Genomic DNA, 20,981 nt, shown 5'->3' with positions numbered 1-20,981 from the left:
TGAGTCATCCTCGTCACAGAAACTAGGTTTGACAGGTGCCTCTGTGATTAACATTTACTGCATTAGAAGTTATTTCTTACAGACAAACATTAAACTATTCTCTCAAAGTCAATTTTTATTCAAATAAATACACAGAAAAAATACATTACACATATCCTTCTGTCCCATAAGTCTTTGATATCGTCTGTCATCTTTTCCATCCCTTTTTCTCATCCTTCTTTATTTCTGTGCCTTTGGCATGGCATGGAGAAATCTGTTTTCCAGGCATCTAATTGGACGCTTGCCTCCTTTTCATCTAAGAGTGTCTGGACTTGTGTTTCTCGGGGGCCTGTTTTCAATTTCTCAGGAGCCTTGATGATGATGAATGATGGGAGCCGGCACTCTGGTGTTTTCAATATCCCCATCTGGTTCTCACCTCTCCAGGATTTCCCATAAAAGATCTAGAGGCCGGTGTGCAAAAGCACTACGTAAACCTGGCTTTACTGAGTGGCTGCTGTATTTAAAGAAAAAAAAAAAAAGTTCATATCTGATGAACACTTTATGATGACGAGGAGGCATCGTCACTGCTATTTTAGTTCTTGATGAGTCATGATGTTTTTAGATGAGTTTGAGATTATTTCAGGGATTGTTTTTGGAATTCTCTTTTATGGCTCTTCAGTTGAAATTCAGGGTATTCAGTCTGATTAGGTGACATACTCATTATAGTACACACTTTATGAGTTGTAACTGGTATAAATAAAGTGTGAGGGATTTTAAGAAAATCAAAATAATTAGTTTGTGGTCTGACGATATTCTCAGGCCCCATAGCTTTGGATAGAGCCAGGAAATTGGTCACATTTTCCCCATATTTCCCAACAGCAGAGGAACATAGTTAATTGAGCATTTGGCCTATGGTGTTATTGGTACATCATACATGTGGTCTTTAGATTAACTTAGAGTAGCCATTTGCTTCTGTTTTTCTGATATTTTGTTGAATTTGACAATCTCTATTCAAATGTAATGTTGGGATGACAGTAGTAAAGCGCGGCTTCATTTGAGTAACTTTTAAGTTTGGTGGTTCCATCACTACTATAGCGACTGGAGCTGGGTATTGTTGCATCTGGACCATGTGTTGATAATAAAGGTGTAGCCATAATGTTACGGACCACTATGGAAATGCTTGGAAATGGAATTTTAAATAAAGTTTAGTATGTTCAGATGTAGAGAGGGCTGCAAACTGTTAAGCGAAATCTCATCTTATCCTAGCTATCCACGGTGGCCTGTGTACATTATTTTAGTTTACTTCTCAACTTCTAAAATGGACTCAATGTATGAATAGAAGGGGGGTCGACACAGAGGCTGGAACACTTGTACAATATAACGCAATCCAGTATCCACATGATTCTTAAACTTAGGATTTTCTACTTTTGTTATGACTGCATCAGAAGTGTGGGTTACACCTGTCTGAGAAAAGGAGCACCTCATACACCTTATAAGTATACTTCTAAAGATTTTCTCAATCTGCTGTGAGGGTCAAAGGGACAGAGGGATGTTGTATGCCATAAAACCCTCTGAGGCAAATTGTGATTTGTGTTTGGCTTTAAAAAATAAAATTGAATTGAAATAAAGGTTTGTATAAATGTAAAAAGCAGGAAGACAATATAATGCAATTCAGTTTAACAACATCACAAAATGTAGCTTACAGTTGAATCCATAACTTTGGCTGTGTTCAACAAATTGAGGTAGACTTACATCTGGACCAATCAGAGTATACTTGCGTCACTCATGGTTGCTTAAGTGCTGGGATAGTACCTACCCTGACATAGGAGGTTAACGATTGTAGTTAGTTGTTATTGTGCAAACACAACAAAGAGTGGGGTTCTTAGAAATATGAAAAAGTCTCTCAGGTTTAAAAACACCTAATGTGTTCGCCCAGGCTTAACAAAGCCATTTGACAACCTCTGGATAGTACAGTTCATATTTACACTGTAGTTTCTGTGATTCTTTGGGTATAATACCTGCCGAAGGAACCTTAACACAACATGCTTATCAAATAATTACAACTTTTGGTAACCGTATTTACTGAAGTGTAACTCTCAAGAAAAAAGCAATAAATTCTATTTGCAGCAGTTGAGTTTCCTACGTTAGGCATCCTAGTCAGGATCGTGTTGTACCTTTAAAAGTAATTGACCTCATATAGTTGCACTTCTGCACCACTGTTTGAGGTCTGCTTTTGTTGTTGGTGACAAGTTTGAATACTTTTAAACCTTAGGAAAGAAAGACCTTATTCCACTGTGGTCATTTTCTTTTAAAGGTTTAAGATAAATGTCCAGCTTTAATTAGATGTTTACCCTGACTGAATGTGTCGTCTCGTAAAAGGATGAGAATTTCACTCAGCCTACCACTGAGTCTGTGTAGGCAGTGCTCCCTGTCTGTAGGTATTTGAATGCTCTAAGGAATTCTTTGTTGTTCCAAAGCGTAGCAAAATGGTGTTATTGTTTTCAAGGTAGTAAACCTAGAGGCATTCAACTCGACGGCAGAATAGAGTGAGTGTGTGGTCTTCATTCCTGTTTTTGGCTTAAATGCCCTGGACCTTTGGCCAGGGTGTCAGGAGATCACTTGAGAGTCAGAGGTCGGTGGCTCAAGGCAAATATGTTGCTATTATTGGATGTGAATGGACACAAAATCTCAGTTTGCCTTTAGACCATTAAGTTTGCCACATTTAAGCTGTGCTATTTAGCCAAGAAAAATGTTGTATGACTTTTGTGAGACAGGTTATGCACCTTGTTTCTTTTAAAAAATATGTTTATTTTCTATCACATAAAACAACATAATTACAGAGCTGTACACATTTTACAAGTGACACATTTCCATCATCAATGGTTACGGTTTTACAATAAAATGCAGCGTAATTCATAGGAAATATCTTTGGTGGTTGATCCCATTCCAGCAACTCACAAAGATCCTTTTTAATTAGTTCCTACCAGTCCTCAATGAGTTATTCCTGAACCAGACCACTCTGGACTCTTGCTACTATCCATAAATGCCTTGTGTTAACTAAAAAAAAAAACATCCTAGTGCTTTCGAGACAAATGAGAGAAGGACTCAAAATCCAGTTACCCATACGGGACAGTGGTAAAAGAGCATCTATCAAAGCTTTTGAAAAATAAAATATTTTACTGATAAATACACAAAATGAACTACAATTTACAATCAAACACGGCAAAACATTACACATTCATCTGACTGAAACTTAACCAGACCATCACACAACTACATTTGCATTCCTTTCGCAGTCAAGGGAAAGCCACAATTTGGTTGAACAGGTATTTAGTGAGATCTCTCAGCATTCATGCGTATGATCTTGATCCAGGACACACAGCTGAAGCACTTATGGTTGAAAATCCACTGGCCGCACCTTCATCTCCACTTTCTTGAGGGAGTAGTTGGAGCCATGCCAGCCATACCAAGTGATCCCATCTGCGTTCTTTGTTAAGTGCTGACCGTAGCGGTAAAAAACGCCATTCAAATTTGAGTCAGTGCAGCAGTTGTACCAGTAGCCTCCTGGAAGGAGATCAGGGAAAATAGTTAGACTTCATGTTAATTGAAGACTACCTGTAACATCTACAATAAATAACTACATGGGTTATTATCTGTGGGTTTACTCTCGTAATTTACCTTTACGCAGGGAAGCACAGTCGTCAACACATTTGTCATTGTCCTTGTTGTTGGTGCTGAAGTTGGTGTTATTGTGGTAGCGCAGGGAATTGCCAGCGTTCCCACTGTAGTTGGCAAGGAAGAGCTTGTAGCTGTTTAGCTCATTACCCACGGTGAAGAAGTCATACTGAGCATAGCGAGTCTCTCCTTCCCAGTCCTGCATTGGAAAACACATATAACATGATTTACAAAGTGATGGTGAAGGAATCTGAGAATATTGGCTCTCATGATCTCCCTAACGTCTCTAACAGTTAGTTTGATTTATTATTAATTTTCTCATGCTCAGTACCCGTAGGAACAGATCGGTTCTGTGTGTATGCCCTTTTACTTTTGGCTATGAAATGGTTTATGCATGGTTTTCTTGGTCTTTAGTGTCTCAGCCCACGCTTACACGAATGCCATGTTTTCCAACACGTACCTCCATCTCAATCCTGAGCACACTGGGCTGCCTTGTTAGACGGAAGATGTGGTCATTGCCTAGCCAGAAGTCTCCACGGATGGATCCAAATCCACTTTTGTACTGCTTCCAGTCACGGTTAAATGAGGTCAGGCCGACTTTGCGCCTTTGGATCAGAGTCCAGCCACCTCCATTTGTCTCCATATCACAGTAGACCTGAAAGTATTTACCAGAATGTAATAGAATGCAGATGCCTCACCATGCTCTACCAAAAAGTGCACAGTGCATACATGCTTTACACAACACTGAAGTATAACTTACGTTCAGCTCAGGTGTTCCCAGAAACTCATCTTTTGGCAGTTTGTACTCGCCAGAGATCCTGTAGTTCTTGCTGTACAGTGATGCGCAGTCATATATGGCATCTGGAAAAAAAACAGTCTCCTCAATTATGATAAAACCATATGCAGTTTTTAAAAAATGTCATAAATTCTAACAACTTTATGGATATCTAAGTGATTGGGCAGATAGAAAAATGACCTTTAACCCCACCAGAGGCAAAAGAGATCAAAACAAAGGGAAGTACGCACAGCAGGGCTCAGATTTTTGCATAGTTCTTCACTTAAACTTCTTTTGCAGTATGTTGATGCCATTAATAGGGCTATGAGATCACTATAGAGCAATGAGCCCAATACTTTAAAAAGTCTGTGTAAGAGATGGAAGCCTTCCACTTCTTCTAATCTTTGCATCCCTTCCTGTTCTGCCCTTCTGTCTCTAATTTACTCAGCTTTAAAAAAGGCCTCTGTGTTCCCTTTGCCAGTGACATAAATGTACCCCTGTTCAACCACACAATTAAGGTATTGAAATAATAAACTACGTCATGCCTGGTTAACCTCTCCGCAGCAGCCAGTGCTGATTAAGGGTGTGTTAAAGTTCAGATGAATGTCGCAGATGATTTGGCTTTGATGGAGCTCTTTATTGACAGCACTGCAGATGGGACTCTATAGCTCCAAATCAATGCTTTTGACTGCTGTCGGGCAGCTCTTATAAGTGTGTGCACTGTAATCTACCTCACAACCAGTTTACAGCAGTTTTCCGAGACCCACAAAGCAATAGACAAAGCTGATTATAGTTTTTCACAGCTAAAATAGATATGTAGTGTCTTGTGTTCAAAATAGTCAGCCGATTGAGGGCTGCTGTGGAAAATTAAGGTACTCACATTCCAGTAAAATGATGGCTTATGATTTTCTCAGCTTGTTATTTACTAAAGTCTATCTTTTCAATTAAAAAATGAACTCTCCTCCAAATGAAAAGAAGCCCTTGTAATTTATTCAAACTAAAACTAATTAAAAATTTAATTTAAAACAAAATTGAGACGGGCTAATAAGGTTGGTCGACAAGCAGTACATTTTAAGTTCTGGCATATTAAAAAATCTTTGTCCATGTGTGGAAATAAAACACCAGGAGTGTGAATTTGACAGCATCTGCTCAACAGGCAAAAGAGGGAAAGGGGCAGGTTGCTCAAATATGCACCAGAGTCACTGATGGATAAGTTTTACCACGTGTGAACATTTTACACTCTCGAGGCCTTTTTAAAAATTGCTTTCCGGTGAATAAAATTAAGCAAAAATAATTGTTAAGCTAAAACTTGTTCCTGTCCTTTTTTTTCTGACACCAACAAGCACACATAAAACTTTGGCCAGTATATTATTTAATTCCTCCTCCAAGAACAGCTGTATTGATGCTCACCTGATGAAGTCTGAGTAGCAGACTGCAGAGTTTGTAGCTGCATGATCTCCACACGGTTGTTGATCTCTGAGTACTTGCTCTCTGCCTCCGTAACCCGGGCTTCCTGCTGACGGTTCTGCTTGTCCAGCTCCATTATTTGCCTCACAACGCTCATCAAGTCTGACTCCTGCTTGCGACTCATCTCCTCGAGGAGACTGGTCAGATTGGCTACCTGAACCTTAAGAGAGCGCACCTCATCGCAGCACTGAGCCTTTGGAGGCTTTGGGGGTGCCAGTCTCTTCTTGGGATTCTGGGCCCAAGTCTCTGCCAACAGGAGCAGTGTGACCCACAAAGCAACTACACTCAAATTTACTTTTGCCATTTTCTGCAGAAAAGTTCTAGATTTTCACAAATCTTTTAATTGCGTTCAAAGCAGTCTGTCCCTGTAGGAGGTCTTTGCTGGGAATATCAAATGGACTTTGGGCGACCAGCTGAGTTGGAGCTCCTCTTTGACCAGCGGCTCACCCAGGCTCTGTCTTATTTCCTCTGTGAAGCCCTCCTCTCCCTGAACATCTTAAGTATTTTGCATGTGGGTCCTCCCCCTCTCTCCCGGTGCACACCAGTGGCTGTGCTGACCCTCTCCAACCTTCAGGGTGGAGGGCCTTTCCCATCCCTCCTCCCTCTGTCCCCCCACCTCTCCCCACGTCTCACTTTCTCTCATTCCACAGTGGTTTTGCCCACGTTTCTCCTCTATTCGTCAGGTGTTGAAGGTTTCTGGGCAGTCATGTTTTTTTTTTGCCTCTTGCCTGAAAGGGCAACGTAAGGAGCCGAGGAAACAAAACAAACTAGCTACTGTCTGAAGTCATTGGACTTCCAGTTGTATGCTACTAGGCACGGTGTAGAAATGCAAATTCTTTAGCTATATAGAAACCTAGTTACAACATCTGAGTACTTGTTTTTGGCTTTAGCAGAGTTGTATGTAATTTCCCTCCCTTTCTTTACACTTAAATTAACCCTGTTAATGACAGTTTTACTATATCCTTTGGGCTAACCATTTCTTCAGTAAATTTGGTCTTCACATGCCAAGAGATGTGTGAAGTCACTAAGCACTCTTAATTGTAGGTTAAGTGTTCTGTTGATGTTACCCTTTTTGGCAGATGTTGAAGCAGGCGTGTTTTCCGCAGAGCCTTTCAGCATTAAATTTCAAAAGGGTGTTGATACAAGGAGAAAGGCTTAGTGAAACCTTGAGGATAAAATTAGGGCAAAATACAGTTTCCATTGAGCGGAAATAATTTGTTCAAGAGACGGGCAAAGTCTGAAAATGCTGTCTACATGTGTAAAGGCTTAACATTTTGCCATCACACATGAACTGCATTTTGTTAAAGTAGCTGAAATGGTATACTGTTACCCACTGGAGAACCACACAACAACAAAATGAAGTGATATTCTTGCTTTGATGAATAACAGAAGGCTGCTTGTATTTTCTCATCTGTGTCACGGCACCGACAACGCTGACACTGGTTTTCATGTTTTGCCACAGCAGCAAAATCTGTTTGAAAATGATTAAATAGAAATTTGTAAAGCACTGGAAAGCAAAGGAAACACAAATATCCTTAAAAATATTCTGTTTTCCTTCGATTGATCTGACTCTACTTGACCTGAAAAGATTGGATTAATCAGTAATTGTTTGATTTTTAGTTTTAGTGAAGTTTTACTGAAAAATTGCCTGTATAGGTAGGCAAAATGAATCACTTGTCCATCCAGTGATTAACACTGTTGCTCTCAGTTTCTGTATTTGTAAATGTGTATAAATGAGTGCATATAGAGTTCAAAACTCACAGTGTATATTTTGATGAATGGGTGAATGCATGTGATTTGTATCGGACGAATCACCGTGATGTCATGCTCACACTTCCAGGTAGACAACTGACAATTGTTTTGAATTGGAAAGGTATGTGACATCTATAGAAAGATCTATATATTAAAACACTGTGGTCCAACCTATGTGACATGTCAGCTGTCCTTATTTTATGTACTGTGTTCTAGCATCTTTGATAAACCAAAGCTACGGGCACGAATGCTAGACAGTGTACTGCTTTGGACAGGAGCTGCAGCGAAACATATTTTAGCCACCAAAAAAACAAAAGCAAAACAAAAAAATGTCACTGTAAGTGTACACTCTGTTTTGAATATTTTCACTTCTTCACCTTACACACTAATTGAGGCAGCGATAGACCAGCAACTCTAAAAAAAACCCCTCAAAACTTGCGCTTTTTGTCACTGGAGACTGGTGACTTTGAGATAAGGCCTCAGTTCCCCGTAAGAAAGGGCTGTCTGATGGCATGGTAAAGCTGTGAAAATGTTCTAAATATAGCGTACACTTAAACTGATAATAATTTTTTAGGTGGGCCTTTATTAGTTGGCTAAAAACTAACCAGTTGAGGCAGCATTTGCTCAGTGCTGCTTAATTTAATGTATGTGATGCGAGGATTTTTTAACCAGAAATTATTGTAAACGAACACTGTCGTTTTAAACATCTGGTCTGTTCATTCTAGACTCCCTATAGGTTGTATTGCGGCATACAGCCGATGAGTTAATATGAAACTCCTCTTGCCTCTTACATCCCTTCTCTGGATTGGTCATTGCTGTTAGTCTGGTCACCTATCAGTGTCTGCAGAATTGCAGCGGTCCTGCTGATGATGGTCCTTCAACCGAAACAATCACTTTTTGTCACATGTTTTTCACACTATGTCACCTTTTGCACATGGAATGAACAGATTCTTCTCAGCTAACTAGTGTTGACCGATTAACTTAGACCCTGGATATGGGTTTGACCCGAGTCTTTTTGCCTGTCTAGATTGGGTATAAAGGAGCTCTGTGAAATAGTAGTTGGTTACATGAACTAATTTACTGTACACTGTTGAAAGTAAACACTCATAGGCACATAAAACGATCATTGTGGTTGGAGGCAAATTTATAACACCTATAATTGTGGAAGATACAAAGCAGCCTTACAACGGTGAAAGTGGCATTCTTATGATGTTCACTTGTGGTTTGAACCACCATTTACAATCTGCTACTGAATGTGGTGTGCTTGTGTGGCTTAATAACAACGTCTGCAAAATTCCTGCTCTTCTCTTTTAAAATTTCTGACATGCCAGTCATTGGCTGGGGGTGAAAATAACACCTTTGCAGTGTCAGACATCAGAGAGGCTTTCTTGAATCTCTGTTCTGTGGAATTTCTATCTCGTCCCAGCTTCCCTGAGGAGCTGCAAGCCCTGCCAACCTAGAGGAGACGCCTTTGGAGATTAGGCCAAAGAGGTGGTTGTGGGGTTTTGGAGGGTGTCAGCCTTGCGCATTGAGACAACAGATCATGCTTGACTTTTATGATTCTCAGCTATTTGTGATCATTGCTGGGCAAAGTAGATGAACTGCCATGATGAAGTGCCAGAGTATGCTGTAAATACAGGGAGTTGTGCGTAACAGCACTAACTGAGACAAGGCTGAACCTGGACATTCCTGTCAGTTTTTACTTAAATTTTATGGCTTTTCCCTTCTCCACATGGACAGGAACGGAGTGTCGGGAAACGGCAGGCACATTCATAGACAAGAAAAAATGTCGAAAGTACAGTATGTGTATGAAACCATAACATTGAACTACTCTGTTTAAGCCTTTTAAATACCATTATATTTGTCTCAAATGTACCCTGTGAAGTTTTGACTGCTTTGTACCACTGTGGAGCAGTATTTTTATGAGTCTGTCATATCTCGTCTGTCTGCACATGGATGATGCGATACACATTCCTGCGGGGACTAAAACTATAAATCTATAACTGAGAATATTTCAGATTCAGTAGCACACATTTTGACCGTTGATCATTGGACATCTTTTTTTTTTTTTTTTGTTTTGGTTTTTTACATTTTTTTGTGATGTTCCCATAACTTCATAGATGTGTAGTACTAAATCACTTGAGTACCCATTTAGACACTATTTGCGATTTGAGACACATGATAATTCCCAAACATTTGAATGTATTGTCTATAAATATACTCCACCTTGAACTGTACAGGACAGTAGATGTCCATTGACTTTCTAATCCTGAGTCAGTCAGTCATCTTTAGGGTTGGGTATTGTTTAAAAAAACCAATGCCAGTTTATTAAAAAAAGGGTACCCTACCCTTTTTTAGTTTGTTTGTTTGTTTTGTTATTGTTACATTAAATGTTGATTTGTATATGTTCTATGCTTTCATGTCAAATATTTATGGTGGCATTATGGGTGAAGAGCCCAATACAAATTGTTTGTGTGTTTGTGGGACGGTAAAGTTAGTCTTGATCATACAATGTCCATAATGTAAATAGATTTACATGTAGTATAGCCATGCCTTCAAATGTTTTGGTGGCATCCTGGCACGCTAAACTGCCACCTTGGTCAAATACACCGCAGTCAACTTCACCAGACCACAGACTGTATGAGTTGTAGCTGCTGCTGCGGGAGTGTGAGTGCTATGCTGACAGTTGGTGAGAGTCCGCCTGCACAGACATGCACAGTGATGGGGCTAACTGCTAGCGTCACATGGCTAATGTTACCCAGTAGTTACCCAGTAGTTGTTAACAGTGTAATGACTGACAAGCCGTTTCTGAATCAAGCCAGTGTGATTTTGTTGGGACCATTTAACAGCTCGATGTTGGATGTTAGCTGCTGCTGTTTTAGCTTGCAGTAAGCTTGTAGGGATGTTGACGTTGAGCTGACGGTTTGCCAGAAGGGAAGTGGATCCGGAGATGGCAGTAACAGAAAGTTTGCTGATCAGGGATTAGACACCGCCCTACACAGTAAGGATTGAATGCAGGTATTGTTTGACTGGAGATGTTGGTGCGACTAGGTTCTCGTTTATTTTGATTTGTGCCTTAAATGTATCAAGTACTGATTCCCGGCCCTGGCTATCTTAGTTAGTTAAATTAATTCATGTAACCCATGGAAGCACAAAGTTCGGAGCTAAGAGGCAGATAACAAAAGGTTGACAAAAGGAGAAAAAATAAAACCTGATACTTTTACCCTTGTCTCCCATCTCACTAAAGAATCTCGCATCACTGGCAGAATCCTGTTTTTATTTATTTATTTATTTTTTTTTTTAAATAAACCTCAGGCTTTTTGTCTCTCCTTCCAAATGCTTGGCAGGCGTCCCTCACTTTTCCTCACTTGGTCAGGCAAACAAATAAGGAAAAAGTTTTGATCCTTCTGCTCAGCATCATCTTTGTGTAATGGGAACTGCAGGTTCGGAGCACCAGTTCCAAAATCTTACATAATTATGAAATGGTTTTGCTTTGATGTTTCACAGTGTTGAAGCTAAACATTTGGATGTGTATTGCTCTTCCTTTTCTCCTTAAATGTTGCTGGCCACTTTTTACAACTGGTCACCGCTTTGCAATTTCCCATTTACTCTTCTGTTGTTTTTTTTTGAATGTTGACATGTGCTTTTAGTTTCCTGTATTTGTTTGATTTGTGAGACACATATGGGAGTAATAAGCCATTTGTCGTCTTTATACAAACATAATAGGTTGCCTTCATGTTCAGTTTGCTGCAGTGCTTTTAATTGCCAGACAAATTTTGCACTTTGATTAGATCGTAAACATGATCCTTCTCTTAATTTGCGACGACAACAACTCCATAATTTTGGGGTCAGCGCCAATATTTATGTGGCTCAGTCACATGTACCTACTGGTGCTTGTGCAGGGTAAGTTAAGTCACCACATGGTGTTCTCCTGGATATTCAGTCTTACCTTTCCATTATATTACAAAATCTTCCGATGATAACTACCAGAGAAAAGCTATTTAAAGGTAATTCAGTTAAGATAAGTATCTTTGCTGTTATATATTAAATAAAATTGAGTTATATTAAAAATGAATTCCAACTCTGCTGCCAAAATAAAAACAGCATTTTAAACCATCTGAATGTTTGCTCTATTTTTAGCATTTTCATCTTAGCCCGTCTAAATAATAATTCTTCAGTTGGCAGATGTTTCTAACGGTTCAATAATGTAGCGTTTGATGGTGCGTAGTGCCTGTTGACCTCCCTGTATATCTTAACCTTAAGTCATTAATGTGCGTCAGTCTCTTTTGGAAAAATGTGGATAATTTGCCTTCCTGGACTTTCTCAATGCCCTAACTGCTCTGTGAGTCACATCTCACTCTCGAGCAATGCATCCCAGCGGCATAGCTTTCCTCTGCTCCTGGACTCTGTCATTCAGTGCTGCTAGTACAGGAAAAGCTAGGTGGATGCTGTTTTATATGTTTAGCATCACGCTGTTTTTCCCTCCAAAACAGCTTCTTTAAACACCATTTACCCTCTAACTATGTCTCACCAGGCTCTGTGTGAAGAATGCATGGCTCCTCTTAAACTTCACTAAACTTTAACCAAAGCCTCCTTCTTTATATGACTTCCTTGGGGAGCCCACACATTTAATTTAACAGGATTTTTCTTTGCCCTTTGAGACAAGTTGGACACCCCACCGATCTAATTGCAGCAGTCATCTATCTTTGACAAGTGCGAGCTGACAAAACAAAGTGTTTTTAGTCAGAACATTCTCACAGACAGCTTTTGTGTCCCTAAATACACTGGAAAAACGTTTTGTAATCAAACAGTGACCACTGGGGCCAAGTTGTCAGCGAGGCACTCATGGGTTCAATTACAGGAAAGGCAGGAGGTGAATGCAGGAGCCAGTGGATTCCAAGGCTTCTATCTCAAAACTGTGAATTATATAATCTTTATTAACAGTAACCTCTTCCACCTGTCAGCTCTGTTTGCTCAGAATATCCTCAGTTTGAATTGTACAAATTGTATCGTTTTGGCTTTGTTTGAAGGCATTGTATTTCCTTGAGGTGCTCACAGTCAATATTTTGTGAATCATTCATGTCTCATGCGTTTAGATGAACACAACATCAAGTGATGGAAGTTGGAAATGTATTTGCTGTGATTCATGTTGTGATCATCATTTTGTCAGAATTACCATTTAAAAAAAGTATTCAGTGCTGGAATGATGGTCTTCATTAAACTTACCACTATGCAGTAGAAAGACGCAAATTGAAACAGAAATTGGTGCTACATGACTAGGCTTGTCACAATAACAAATTTTGCTGGGCGATTAATTGCATCAGAAATTATTGCGATAAGCACTAATATTGCGTAATATTGTGCTTTTAAGACCATTTTTATTATTGTTCTAATTTTGCTGTTTTTAAACCATTTTTTAAAACTTGTATAATGATAATAAAGGCATACTGATGCAAGTACACCCTTTTAAAGAGAAATAAACATTTATTTAACAAGAATATTTACGAATGCAAAAAAATAAATATCCGAAATAACACATAAAAATATCGAAATAAATACAAATAAATTGTCAGTCTCTCACTCTCAGGTGTGCAGTTAAGTTGGTCGTATTCGCTCTTTTTGTTGAGATGTTTTTAGAAGAAACCCGGCATACCGGCTCGTCCAAATTACTGGGCTTCCCTCTGTCATTTGGTTTAAATCCAAACACTCCCACACAGGGGCCGTGGCATTTGGTTTAGGGACCAGTTCCCTGTCTTTCTCTTAGGCTCAACTCTGTTTTTTTTTTCCTCCGCCTCGTCTCCCCCTCACGAAGATCCCACTCCCACTGTGTGTGTGTGTGTGTGTGTGTGTGTGTGTGTGTGTGGCCCATAGCCCCGCCTCCCCCACAGAGACAAAGACACTCGATGACAAGAGCTTTCCCTTTGTTCATTACGCTAATGAATCAACTCACCTGGCTGCTAGACGATGCACGGCAGTGAACGCTCTTGTCGTCTAGTCTCTTTGGTGGAGTGAGACGAGGAAAACAAAGATGCATGAATATGGCAATTAATCGTGCCCGGAAAAGTTACCGTCTCCCTTTCAATTTACCGTGCAATTAACCGACTTATCGCATATCGCGACAGGCCTATACATGACCAGAGAAAATGGAGAGAAGAGCTGTGGCATTCACTTTTGCTCAAGAATTGCTTGTCCAAAAACAATATGGCAGCCTGCTGGTAACAAACGATCGCATATTACAGTAAAACACTTCACTAAAATTTGTTTCTGAAAACATTTGGGACAAGAAAGGAGCGACACAGTTGAAGAACCTTGGTTCAGCACTGTCTAGGTTTACCGTTTGATCTCAGTTTTTTCAGCCTCTGTTTTTACACGGGAAACAGTATGTCGCCCACTTCCTGTATACAAACTCTCGTATTACAGCTAAACAGCGCACTAAAATATGTTTCTGAAAGCATTTTAGGTGGAAAAAAGGCAATACAGCAACAAAATCTTGTTTTTTAGTTTGATCAGTACTGCCTAGTTTTACAATTTGATCTGAGTTTTTGGGGGGGCTCCTCTTTCTCTCAGTCCGCTCCTACACTCTTTCGATCCGTGGTGGCAGTGGGCATACAGTCTGTAGTTCAAGAAAACAGCCTTTGGCTTGCAAATAAGCTGGGAGATATGGGCACTGGCAAGACAAGATGGAGGTAAGTTTAACTCAGTTCATTTAAACATACTGCCCACATTATGATACAAAGCTGATTAAAAACCAGCAATCTAATGCTTGCACTACCATTTTGTTTTTCAATATCAGGAAGTAGCCACGTTTGGATTTGTTTCCCATTATAATACAGATACTTTTGGTATTACACAGAAGCGGGCTCAATTGTTAGCACAGTTTCAATTGAAATAGAAACTATATGCCTGACAATGCCTTTAAGGCATTTTAAAATCACGATGGGATATAACCTTGATGCAAAATAGATGACACCTAAGGCAAGTAGCTGAGTTACCATGAATTTGATTTTAAAATAACACAATGGATAATGATCTGAAACTCAGTTAAACCTGGTCACGTTTAGGGGTTAAATAAACTGTTCCATATTTTCCATAATGAAGGAGGCAGTATGCACCAGGGTATCCAGCTCTTAGAATGGCAGTCTCAATGCCCTGGCAGACGATCAAGAGTTCTGGTGGCTTAGGCTGGTGGTGATGGCTACCAGGTGGTGTCTGTTGTCACACAACACATGAAGGTCAGGCAGCGGCTGTCTGTTCACCACTCTAAAAACCAGTAGCTGGGATAAACAGTACTGGAGGGGAAGAAGGATGGATTTACCACTATTCCCCCTGCTTTGTCTGAGCACAGTTTGCTACGTGGCACTTCTTTAGAGAGATGTTGCGTGACACTGGAGTGTCGGAATTGTTGTGTCACGTCACGGCAAAGAAAACAAAAACCACTTCTGCCAGTATTTAGGGATCCCATTGTTTTTTGCTCAACAAGTTTTTTTTTTAGCTTTGTTTGGTGATTTCAGGCATTTAAGGAGATCTAACCACTAATTTAAGTCAGTGAAAATGCAAAAATTGAATATGTATTGTATCGATACGTATCGTATGGTGCATCATAAAGCTGTATAAATTTGAACTCCTCCTCTAGTTCAACTTTATTCATATAGCACCTTTCAAAGAAACATGTAGTTCCAAAGTTGTACACATACAAAAATACAATACATACTCTGATCTAATCCCGTTGTTCGAATAAGACAAATGCACACATTGCTTGTTCTCATTGTTTTTAAGAAAAATCAGTTATAGCATGAGTTATTTCAAATGAACAAAGCAAAATAAATGTATCAGAGAACTGGCATCTGAAAATGTAGTCAATGTGTTGCCCGTGGAGACTCGGGTCTTTCCAAAAACATTATATACAGATCTCTTTGTCCACATAGCAACAGCTGCATTCCAATGAGGTAGCTGTCGGGATTTTTCTTTTCTTTTTTTTTCTTGAGGCCACTGGAGATGCTTTGTTCTGTTGGCCTCTTGACCTGAAGGTGAGGAGCCCAGGAGACACATTCTGCAGTGGTGTCCCAGTGTGATGATAGTGTGTTGTAAACATGGGTGGAATGGTTTCTCTGGTTGATGTCTCAGTGGCCCCCTAACATGCCTAGCTGACTTGACAAAAAAGAAAAACAGGAAAATATGTGAAATTATGCAACAGATGATCAACGTGTTTTCTTTATGTATACCATTTCAGTATGGACATTTTTTAATATTGCATTATTTGCAACAACTCTGTTAAAAATTTAAGTCCATAATGTCTTATTTGCCCTTTTCCTATGTGTGATGGCACATTCCAGAGTACTGAGCATTATGATAAGCTTCACTGAGTGAGCTGCTTTTGGTCATTTCAAAGAAAAAGTTTCAAAGTCGAAGGATACTAAGTGTTTCCCCATGCTGCTGCATCTGCTCAGTGACGACACACCCGCCTTTTTGTCCTGAGGTTTTCAGAGAAATGAGAGACAAAGGGCTAGTGTCAGAGATGAGTTCAACCCTCCTTTAGCCACACACATCCCGGGGCAATTTGGAAGGAAGTGGGTGAGGTAACCACTTCCTTTGCGTCCATGCTTTTCTAATGCAGTGATGCACTGCTGTCTCAGACACACAGAGGCCAAGATCTCCATTCGATCACGACAACATGTTGTTCATTATTTCCAGTAGAAGATGTAAGCATGACAGCATTGACAATTTATGTTGTGTTCATGTATGTATTGGTTTAAGATTTAGGTCCTCAATTTAGATGGTGTTGACAGACACTTTTCAGATGTGATATCGTCTGTTAAGACATTGTCTGAATGAAGGATGGAGCATTTGTTATGACACACCATTTATCAAAGTACTCTTTTCAAACAGTTTGAGAGAATTCTGTTGTTTGGCTTTTAAAGTTTTAGACTAATAAAAAGCAAAAGGTAAGATATAAGATGTCAGTATCAAGCAGCAGTATGTCTTAGATAACTTGTTCGTACCAAATTGTTGGATATTGAGATATTTCAACATTTAATACTTTGAACCTTATTCTTTTGTCCCTTTTTACTTGACTTTTCACGTTTCTTTTCAAATGTTTAAATTCATTACCTTAATTAAAGTGCGCTGATTTGTCTCTGTGTTTGAAAAGGCTAATAGAAATAAACCTGACTTTCCTTTCGCTGCTTTCATTCATCATGTGATTCACGTGTCAGCTGTTGGTAGTACGGTATTATTTCCTTTCAAAGTTCAGTCATGCTGCTAAAAGAAATATCCAGCTGAAAAAATAGGAAACTTTTGGGCCCATTAATGTCAATCATTTTCTAATTGGCCGAGACTGATGTCTGAGTGGGATTGTCGGTGCAACTTCTTCTGAACAGAGAAGGAAAACAAAGCTAGTTCATGCTATTTTGGTTAATGTAATACAATGAACAGTGGAGGATTGGGTTTGTGTGTGTGTGTGTTTAGGTTTTTGAGGATTTACTTTTCATACTTGGGCCACCTGTTAGCCAGAATAAAATGATTCTGATACAGCTCTCCGTAACAGCTTCCAGTTCCTGACATGTTTTCTCGTAAACATGAGGTCATCCTGGATGAATTGTTTATTTACTTTTGATTTCTCAAAATGGCCTCTAGTGCCCTGTTGCCTTTGAGAGTGTTTGTTTCAGGGACAACAATCGGTTGGAGCAGTGCAGTGAGCATTGTCAGCAAAGCTAACTCCACACGTTTCTCATCTGCAGTATGCTCGGACAACGTCTGTGCAATGGAAAGAACTTCCCTAAGGTGCTAGATAGTTGGGTTCATTCTGCCTGGGAATATTGCTGATTGCATTTTGGCTGCCCCAACAATGAATGGTTCTTTAGGCACAAAGGCCAAAAAAGTGTCAGAAAGCTAGTGTCACTTTTCTACTTTTTCCTGCAGCGGAGCAAATGTAAGGCTCAGTGGTGTGAAAGATCTGCCACTGTAATGAACCCGCCTGGCAGATGCTGCTTCAGTCACAGCCTCTAGCAACCAAATCAAACCACGAACCAAACATGCTATAATGTATATGGGCAGTTTTTTTCTCTCTTGTAAAGTGACTTAATTCTTGCCCTACTCCACTAGTGGATCAGCTGCAGCTCCAGGCTTCCTTCTTGGCCATTTCAATAACTTTGTCCTGACATAGCCTTTTTCCCATATGTGGTCTGCGTTTGTCATTTGTTCGTGTTTAGCATCTACATATGGTTAAACTCTTGCACATATTTGAATTTATACATATTTTTCTTTCCTTTTTTGTGCATGCTTTGAAAATGCAGTATCATGAACTAATGAGATACCTGCAGGACAGGTGTCAATAAATCTGTTTCCAATGATGAATCAGTGTACTTCCATTGTAGGTCTGCTGATAACCCTTGCCAGTATTATATAAGATGTTTTTTAGGAAACATCCAAACTTAAAAATATGTTTACAGCATTAAAATATAAAAAAAATCCCAAAGTGAATCAATTGATTGGACCTTGATTCAGTTTCTCCTTGAACACGATTTCGATAGCTTTTTCCATTTTGAAGTTATTATGTTCAACATTAGGGAATGGAGTCAGCATTTGGCAAGCAAGGCATCCAAAATCAGTAAGGATCAAGTGGATATCTTCCTAATTAGATTAGATTAGGTCCAGTACTGAGGCCTGATTTTTCCTCTCTGAGATTCATGTACATCTTACCCTCTCTGGAGGGAAATATCTGCAATTTCCTTAGGGATCTTGCTCTCCCCTCTCAGTGAAAAAGCCGAGCCACTTTAGAGTAGTTGCAATGGGGATTATGGATTATTTTATGGAGTATAGGGGATTTTCTTTCTAGAGTTTAACATTTGTAAAGAATATATACATTTCAACTCCCCATTGGTGCTGTCTGACCCAAGGTAATTATGGCTAAATGTATTATATTAATCAGATTCTAATGTACACATGCTGGTTCAGAGTTTGCTGTGTGATAAATCATTTGTGTTATGCTCTTGAGACACATAAGTAGAGTGTAAGTGATTTGTTTCTCTCCGTGTTGAGAATTTAACAGCATACCTCCACCTAAGTCCCACCTGAAAGACTCAGTCAACGTTTCTGATTAAAATATGCCAAAAACATAAGCCATCACTGTCACTGTGTTTTATAGTTAAATGCCAAATACAAGGTATGAGTCTGTTTAAGGTGGTTGTTTTTCTTTCTCTTCTAGTCAGAGATGTTTGAATAGCCATGGTGCAGTGCTCTGTTTTTGTAATATAAGGGGCAATAAAAATTCCTAGTCATAAAGTACGCTGAAAGACAAACTGTTCTTTTTGGCCAAATGTAGGTATAGTGTCTGCATTTGTCCTGTAAAATATGAAATTTAATTCCCTCTCAGGCTATTTTGTTTTGTTTACATTGTCAAGTGTGACTGACCTTGTGCATTTAAAAAGTGCTATCAAGGATCTTCTCTGCAAAACTTCTGTGGAAAAGAGCTGCATGCTAACCTCATTCATGTTTTAGAATTAATCTCAAAGAAATCTGATTGAGGATACACAGCACATTGTCTAAATTTCATGGCATGACATGATAAATCATGATGGTTTTACAGGTGATAGATCTTAAACTCAGGCTGTTTTCAGTGGCTTGTCCACGTCTCACATGAGCAGATCAGTTAGATAGTGATATTGGTGGCCCTGCACAAGAGAGAGCAGCTCAACAGTGGTTTCCAGAAGTTTTCTGCTTGCTAATAGTTTGATGGAGTTTTTACTTGAGGAGAACGTTACGTGAGCCTTGTCATCTGGATGCGTTTAGACTGCGTGCGCACAGAGCTGGCAGCCAGATGGCTTCAGCTGAGGGACAATGAAATCTCCAGGGTCCGCAGGAGAGAAAGCTCTCATTCTGATTTGTCTCCTCAGATGAAACCACATCTGGGCAGCTTTAGCATACCTCGGCAGCTTGTGTGGTGGGACAGGAACGCCTTCCAGTTCTCTGTTCAATTGGTGCTGAGTTGATTATTTAACAACAAGTAATAATTTGTTGGTCCAATAGAAATTACGGAATATACACAACATGCCGGTGTGATATCGTCAGTGTTCATCAGAATACTGGATGGTAGTTGTGTTTATTGAAGACTGTTATTTAATTGGTTGCTGAAAGAGTGCATGGCACTCTTTCAAGACCCCTGAGAGTCACAGATGAATGCTTATTTACTAAAATGAGCTCACTTTCTCATGTTATGCAATCGCAATCTGTCTAGTTTGATTTCCTTCAGGTCTTTAAGTCGCGCACCCTCCGTCATGTGTTTACACCAGTGGCTTTTGAAAAATCACCTCAAATACTATAGTGTGCGAAAGGACTATTCATTGTCACGCAAAACCAAAATCTATGAAGGATATGTTGCGTCACTGTTTAATTTAGCTTGTGATAGATCTTACAAGTTGTAAATCAGTTCTGAATATCTTGTTGTAACTGTAATACAGTTTCCCTTTAAGGGCAGTTCAGAACCCCAACAGAGCTATTATATATATTTTTTATTGGCCAAGACCTTTAATGTAGTAACATATTATTTCATGTTGGGCGACATGGAGGTACAGTAATAAGTACTTATAGTAAAATGCAGGTAACGATGCTAAGTCCATAAACAGCAATAAGCAATGACTACACTCTCATTTTAAAAATATTGGTTTACAAGATACAGGGCTTCACTACATTTCTTTAGCGCACATGCATAATTTAAGCTACCTCACATGGCTGAAATTGTTCTTGTTGCATGCAGGCACCAACCCGATACATCAGATCAGAATGTGTTTAAGTGATGAGTGATACATATACACTTATAGTTAAAGTCTCAGTGAAACGGAAACCGAAGTTAGAGCATCTTTAGCCTCTGTACTGTGATGTATTTCCAAGTGAAACTGAATATTTTAGCGGTGTACAGTTTCAAGAGGGATTTAAATCAAATCCTTAGCATTTGATTGGATCGCTAGAAGTATGCAGGCTTAGAGTATAGTGCAATGTGAAGCTACAGCGGACTGTTGGCTGCACGCACACCTCCCTCAGCGTTAGATCAGGGGAAGGACGAGGAAGAGATAATTGTCTACTGATATCCAATCTCTTCCGATCTCTCTATATTGCGCTGTCTGAACTACGACCAGCAAACAGTGGAGTACAGTTTATATGACCGGTGTAACTAGCTAGTCGCCCAAAGGATTATTTGATTGGATGAACTGTTACAAGATCATTTTTTTTTTCGGGGTTTTGGCCTTTATTATAGTGCAGCTGGAGAGAGACAGAAGGGGGGCGGGGGATAACACACAGCAAAAGGCCACAGGTTGGAATTGAACCCACCCAACTGCAA

At 39.6% G+C, this 20,981-nt stretch overlaps 2 protein-coding genes across 3 annotated transcripts in view; one reads left to right on the top strand and one right to left on the bottom strand.

Annotated features, from left to right (window-relative positions):
• Nucleotides 1–20,981, top strand: part of mtor (mechanistic target of rapamycin kinase) — a 111,123-nt gene that overhangs the window by 35,591 nt on the left and 54,551 nt on the right. The gene's annotated exons all lie outside the window — the stretch shown is intronic.
• angptl7 (angiopoietin-like 7) lies at nucleotides 2,764–6,353 on the bottom strand. Its single transcript, XM_049581034.1, has 5 exons — nucleotides 5,840–6,353; nucleotides 4,415–4,515; nucleotides 4,115–4,309; nucleotides 3,658–3,853; nucleotides 2,764–3,543 (listed from the first exon to the last, which is right to left on the bottom strand). Exons 1-5 carry the CDS (start codon nucleotides 6,198–6,200, stop codon nucleotides 3,371–3,373), a joined length of 1,026 nt encoding a protein of 341 aa, XP_049436991.1. The 5' UTR covers nucleotides 6,201–6,353; the 3' UTR covers nucleotides 2,764–3,370.

Source organism: Epinephelus fuscoguttatus, linkage group LG7 (assembly GCF_011397635.1).
Source record: "Epinephelus fuscoguttatus linkage group LG7, E.fuscoguttatus.final_Chr_v1".
In the NCBI taxonomy this organism is placed as follows: domain Eukaryota; kingdom Metazoa; phylum Chordata; class Actinopteri; order Perciformes; family Serranidae; genus Epinephelus; species Epinephelus fuscoguttatus.
This window is presented reverse-complemented; position numbering and strand designations above follow the sequence as displayed.